A 6661-nucleotide genomic window follows, 5' to 3' on the forward strand; every position below is an offset into this window, starting at 1 on the left:
AGAAATTTTTGGAGAAAGTAATGAAGACTTCCTGTTTCTGAAAAATTTAAGGCTTTTAGAAACACTTAAAACTTTAATTCTTATCTTTTTTTTTTATCCTATGTAACAAGTCTTGTTGTCAACAAAAACTTTTCTAACGTTTGCACAGTTGGACAACAGATAACTAGCTGCCCCATCCACACTGGAGTTAGGAAAGAGAAGCCCAGCTATGATTACTTGAAATCTAGCTCAGTACGGACTAAGTCAAGGTTCACCGATTTAGTCCTCCAACATATATAATCTGAAATGAGCAGCAAGGAAAATTAGATCTTTGGCAAAAGGAAGAAAAATATTCCTGGCATTTCAAAGCAAAGGTGAAGCAACCCTGGAGCAAAGTTATTCCCTAGATGATGCTACTTCTTCATTGGACTACCAGCTCAATTTAGAAAGAGACAGACTGCATTCATATTGCAAAGTAAACTCAAGAGTTACTGATGTTTTTTCCTTTTTCTTTGCATACATGCAAGTAACTCTATCCTCCACTTAAACTCTTATTGCCTTCCTTGTACTGATACATTTGATATGTTTAACCTGATAACGTGTCCACATCCTTAATTATTACAAATATATAGCATTTCTTAAAGGTAATACAAAGAATGGTGAATATAAAAAATAAAATCTTAGAACATTCGAAAACGCCTAACCTAAGCCAAATACTAAATCATATAATTAAAGGCTTCTCTAGTTTGTTAGAAAAAATCAACTTAGAATGACATACACAAACCGTTAACATTCAATGCAATATAATGTAATCAGATTTTTCCATTGTCATTTATCTCCAACAATCTCTATGTCACAGAAACTATGTAATTTGGTTGATACATTAATTGTATATTATTTTTCTTTTAATATCAAGTGCCTTGCTAGATTCTGAACATTCTTTTGAATAGTTCGAATTCAAAGACAGAAAATATCATTGATATCATTCTAAGTTTCCCTAAGAATAACCCAGAAATAATATTCCACATAGGAGGCAGCCAATTCAAAATTGTAAAGTTTTAAAAAATAGAGGAGTTAATGGCAGTAAACAGCCCCATTCTTTTCTCTTTAAGATCTTCTTATAGTGTAAGGTAAAGAACACTGTAAAATTAAAAAGTTGTTATCATTATCCATCATCAAGTACTCTCAGACTGTTTGCTGTTGAACTAAGAAATTATGTGAGGTTGTGTGAGAAATGTAAGACATCATCACTGATTTTAAGGAGGTTATAGTTGACTCGAAGGAGATAAAAGTAAAATTAAGGAGTAATTAAACTCTGCCTCATGCAGTGGTTATTGTAAGTACACTAGATGTTCAAAGAGCAAAGGTGGAAGGAATACTCTATTCTGGCTTTGTCAGAATCAGCCTTTTCAAATACAGGACTTTGAATTTGCCCTGAAGAAAGTGAGGGATATAGAAAGGGGTTTCAGGTTGAATATGTTGGAAGTCTCTTGGACCCTTGATATTACTGTGGTACCAAATATAGGAGTGAATGGATTGAGGTTCTCAATAGCTTAAAATGTGGTTGCTGGGAAACATAATAAAGTGGCTACTCGGATTGTGAAAAGCCACTGAGAGGTGCTTGCCAGCAACTGTGAAGAAAGTGGTTTGTAATCTGGAAACCATTAGAAATCACTGGGGCAGGTTCTCTGGTATTTAACTGCCAATTCTGGATTTTCTACTACTTAACTCATTCTCTGGGAAAGATATATATATATATATATATATTTTTTTTTTTATCAGCCTCAAAGAATAAATGTGAAGCTCAAGAAATAATGAGCATAAAAGTGTTTTGAAAGCCACAAACTCTTCGGAATATTTTCATTCATATTATATTACTTTGTGGTACAATGACTAAAATAGGATTGATTTTGACAGGCAGTAAAATTTTCAGGCCATCAGGATGCAAATGGCATTGGATGAATTGTTCCCTTATAGTTGGAAACAAACCTAACACAGAGATTTTCTCTACCAGCTGGACACAGTACAGGTAAGACAAATGGTTTTCCTTTAAACTAGTGAAAAGGGGGCAATGACTTTTAAAGTCCTATGTCTGTCATAGTTCTTCATGCTCTCCACCTTAACCTCAGGGGATCTTTGCGTCATTCATGTTCCCTCCTAGATCAGAGAATGCCTAGATAGGAGCCAGACATGGACAATGACCCAGGCTGATTTTCATGGGAAGCCAGGTTAAGTGACACATTGCTTCCTGATTAGGTTAGGTAACCCAACAACCCACTTCTGTTGGGGACTTTCTATTACTTGCTTATCAACTGCAGAAATATTTTTTCTTCTTACATTCTATAAATAATCCTTTGTGAATTGATTCAGAGCGCAAAGCAGGTGAGGCATGTACACTTACAAGACCATCAGGAGGAACTGGCAATCTTGTCTCATGATTCCTCTCTGATTTTACCATTTGGTGCCAAAAACAAATTCATGTGTTCATTTATGGTTAAAACAGCTTATTCAGAACTAACCCACATACAGACAGGGAGAGAGAGTTTAAAAGTCAATAACCTATGTCATCACTAAAGTTTTTTTTTTTTTTAAACAAAGCCTTATACTGTGGTTTATTCCCTGTGGTTAAGTTGTAATTGCCTAGGATCTTAGTCACATTTTTGAAGTTTTGCCTTAGCCATTTCAGCAAGACTTATCTTTTGTCTTTAGATACATTCTAATCTTTAAAATGTCAATATACTAAATCTGCAGGCTGTTTTCTACAGATCACCACTCCCCAGAAAGATGAAGAATTCCATTTGCTGAGTCAGGTATGATGCTGATGGTGTCAGGAAGCTGTGAGGACTTCTCATTTAGTTTCCCACAAAGTGAGGGCCAAACCACCCAGGCTTCCTCAGCCAATGAATTTCTTGTTTCCTTCCAGAATAAAAATTGTAAAGGTCTATGACACCTCTTTCTTGCTCACCAATGGAGGTTACAGGAGAGGAAGCTAATAAAATTCCCCAGTGTCACAAGGGACAAGCAAAAGAGTTGTGTGTCATGACTGGTTTCTCAACGCCATCATGTTTACTGATTACCTTTGCTGGCCTGCCCTGAGGACAATGTTCTTCAGAACCAGCCAGATAAGGATGTAGTTAGACTTCTGTAAAAGAAAGTCTATGTGCCATTCCAGTGCCATACTCATGCCTGCCATGGAGCAAGACAGTGGAAGACCCTTAAACCTTCAGTATTTTAACTCCTCCACAGATAACAAAGGAGAGAGGGAGAAGCTGGAAGCTACTTCACCCTTCAATTTCAGGTGGCAGTGCAGGGCTCACTGGGGACTACAGCAGGTCTGCGGAAGCAGCCTTGGTCACCAGTAATCATGAAACTAGGTGGTTCCAGAAGCCTGTGGGGAGAATTCCTCCTCCCATGAAGTTGTTTTGGGAAAACAGACTGGGTGCTATTATGCTGCCAAATTGATGTAAATCTCTAGAAGAGGCTTTCACATGAGCCCCTCAAACTCATCAGCCTCCCAAAGCGTCTCCAAATGGTGTCAAATACACAACTGGGGGTGGGACCAGAGCTGGGGCAGGCCCGGGCTTCCTGGCAAGCTTTAGTCTATGCTCACCATACTACACCTCACCCCCAAGAAGACCAAAACCTCTTTCAATTCAATAGCATAGCAACTGCCAACAGCAAGGTATCTTCCATGGCAATTTGCTGGGTGATTTTTGGAGATATTTTTGTTTATCAAACTGCCTCAACACACATATACTTGCTAAGCTACAAGTATACAATTTCTATTAAACGGATTTCACTTTGGGGCCAATTCAGGCAACTGACTTCAGGTGGGGATAGAGCCTCTTTAGTCACGTAATCTTGGCTTCTAAAGCTGGCTGAAATCCAGAGAATCGAAAAGTCATTCAAGAAACCTAAAATGACCTGCCTGCAAGAAGAGGAAGGACTTTCAGCTTAGGGCAATAATAATGAATAACATTTCCTGAATAATAATAATAATAATAGTAATAATAATTAGAAAGGATTGACTTTCAGAAATTTTTCTCGAGTCAAAGCTCCCGCTACTTTGGTTCCAACTTTTCTCTCTAATTGGAGAGGAGGAGCATCTCCCAGACAGCTGCCTGCCTCAGAGAAGCCAGTCTCCCTAATCCCCTCAGACCCAGGGGATGAGGCCCTGCTGAATCGCTGCTCTCTACTGGCTGGAGCCACACCTCCCTCCACCGCGGGGCGGGGCTACAATGTCCCCCCGGTTAGGGCCGCAGGCCGCTCCTCCCAGCCACCCACCCCACCAGTTCCCATCCTCCGACCCCCCTCCACCAACCCCTTCTTTCCACACTGCCCCCTGAGTTCAGGGAATTTCCCCAGCATCCCAAAGCCTGAGTTTCCTGCCAGTGGGGAGGGGTGAATGCAGATAAAAGGAGTGCAGAAGGCACCGGGAAACCAAAGTGCTCTGTATCCTCCCATCTCCGCGCCTCCACCCAACTCAGGAACCCACGACCTTTCACAGCGCTCTCTTGACAACTATGAGCCTCCAGTCCAGCCGCGCGGCCAGTGGTCTGGGTCCCTCGGGCTCCTTGTGCGCGCTGCTAGCGCTGCTGCTGCTGCTGACGCCACCGGGGCCCCTCGTCAGCGGTGAGAGCGCCTGGCACTCGGGCACAGCGGCGCATCCCAGCCTTTGCGGGCCGCTGCGTTCCAGGAAACTCTTCCAGCAACCTGCCCTATAAAAATGTCTTTCTTTCTTCCCCAGCTGGTCCCGTCTCTGCTGTGCTGACAGAGCTGCGTTGCACTTGTTTACACTTTACGCCGAGAGTAAACCCCAAAATGATCGGTAAACTGCAGGTGTTCCCCGTAGGTCCGCAGTGCTCCAGGGTGGAAGTGATGTAAGTTCTCCTGTGTTGCTGTGTCCACTGTGACTTAGGCAAGTCCTCCAGCCTGGATCGTCAACCTTTGTGGCTCATGATTGCATGCTCTTTTTCTTTACTTCAGAGCCTCCCTGAAGAATGGAAAGCAAGTTTGTCTGGACCCGGAAGCCCCTTTTCTAAAGAAAAGCATCCAGAAAATATTGGACAGGTATTTGTCCCTTTGATCTTTGTGGTGTTTTAATATCTTCTCTGGAAAGCATATACTTCACAATGTCCTTATTCTCTCTGTAGGATTTAGAGCATGCTTAGAATTATAAGGTTGTTAAGAAGAATAGGGAAACTTTTTTTTCTGGAATGTTCTGGGGAGACCTTTATCACCAATCTTACATGCCTGAACAATGACACAGAGCTCATTACTGACATCTATTTTTTGTGGGCTCTTTGCTTTTACTGATTTTTTTCCCCACAAAACACTTTTGAAAACCGAATGTAGTAGACAGGAGTGTGGGAATTGGTTATACTAATATAACTCTTTTCTCAACAGTGGAAAACAAGAAAAACTGAGTAAGAGAAAGGACCATACATCGTAAAATTGCCCATTCTTCAGCGGAGCAGTTTTCTGGAGATCCCTGGACCCAGTGAGGATAAGAAGAAAGGGTTGGTTTTTTCCAACAGTCCGTTTTCTACATGGATTCCCTACTTTGAAGAGTGTGGGGAAAGCCTACGCTTGTCCCTGAAGTTTACAGCTCAGCCAATGAAGTGTTTAGCATAGTATTTCTGCTATTTACTGTTATTTTACCTGATAAGTTGTTGAACTCTTTGGCAACTGACCATATTGTAAGCGAAGAATCACCGGTTATTAGTTTTTCAATGAATATTGAATTGAAGATAACTATTGTATTTCTATCATATTCCCTAAAGTCATACTGAAAAGGCTGTAGATTTCATATGGAAATAATGTTTTATTAGTATGTGGCTGAGGGAGGTATCCTGTTGTCCTCACTCACTCTTTTCATAAAATAGGAAATATTTTAGCTCTGTTTCTTGGGGAATATGTTACTCTTTACCCTAGGATGCTATTTAAGTTGTATTGTATTCGAACGCTGAGTGTGTTATACCGTTATCTGTGCAGAATATATTTCCTTATTCAGAATTTCTAAAAATTTAAGTTCTGTAAGGGCTAACATATTCTCTTCCTGTAATTTTAGACATTTGATGTCTTCTTAGTATGGCATAATGTCATGATTTACTCATTAAACTTTGATTTTGTATGCTATTTATTCACTATAAGATGACTATAATTCTGGTCACTAAATGTACACTTTAGATAGATGAAGAAGCCCCAAAACAGGTAAATTCCTGATTGCTAATTTACATAGAAATGTATTCTCTTGGTTTAGTCTTCAAAAAATATATAGCATTGCTAAGATTTTTAGATGTCTATTGTGGATCTTTTAAAGGTTTTGACCATTTTTTTAAAATGAGGAATTAAACATGTATCACATTCAGTATATTAAAATTGCACTTTCATTTTTCACTGTGTGTCACGTTGGTTTTTGGTAGTTGTACTGTCATTTGGAGAAACAATAAAAGATTTCTAAACCACTCATGTTGTTTCTCCTCCTTCTACTTTTACTATTTACCTTTAATTCTACATTATTCAAAATACTACCTCTGCTCTTCTCTGGCTGGCAGAGAAGGCCCTCATTCCCCGATACCATTGCATTGGTTCAACTTTTCTCCATGCTCAGCCCCCTTCCAGTTACTCCTTCACAGCACCAATAGCCTCTGGGGTCTTCAGAAAACACAAATAGGATAAG

General features: G+C 40.1%; 1 protein-coding gene across 1 annotated transcript; it reads left to right on the forward strand.

Annotated features, from left to right (window-relative positions):
• The first annotated feature begins 4271 nt into the window (after nucleotides 1-4271).
• On the forward strand, nucleotides 4272-6421 carry LOC105477299 (C-X-C motif chemokine ligand 6). Its single transcript, XM_011733759.3, has 4 exons — nucleotides 4272-4611; nucleotides 4727-4859; nucleotides 4966-5049; nucleotides 5386-6421. Exons 1-4 carry the CDS (start codon nucleotides 4503-4505, stop codon nucleotides 5429-5431), a joined length of 372 nt encoding a protein of 123 aa, XP_011732061.1. The 5' UTR covers nucleotides 4272-4502; the 3' UTR covers nucleotides 5432-6421.
• The last annotated feature ends 240 nt before the right edge of the window (nucleotides 6422-6661 follow it).

Source organism: Macaca nemestrina, chromosome 3 (assembly GCF_043159975.1).
Source record: "Macaca nemestrina isolate mMacNem1 chromosome 3, mMacNem.hap1, whole genome shotgun sequence".
Lineage (NCBI taxonomy): Eukaryota > Metazoa > Chordata > Mammalia > Primates > Cercopithecidae > Macaca > Macaca nemestrina.

Coding starts and splice junctions, on each gene's coding strand:
- LOC105477299 (XM_011733759.3), top strand. CDS start 4,503: ATGAGCCTCCAGTCCAGCCGCGCGGCCAGTGGTCTGGGTCCCTCGGGC. Junction 4,612..4,726: donor ACCGGGGCCCCTCGTCAGCG/GTGAGAGCGCCT, acceptor TTTCTTCCCCAG/CTGGTCCCGTCTCTGCTGTG. Junction 4,860..4,965: donor TGCTCCAGGGTGGAAGTGAT/GTAAGTTCTCCT, acceptor TCTTTACTTCAG/AGCCTCCCTGAAGAATGGAA.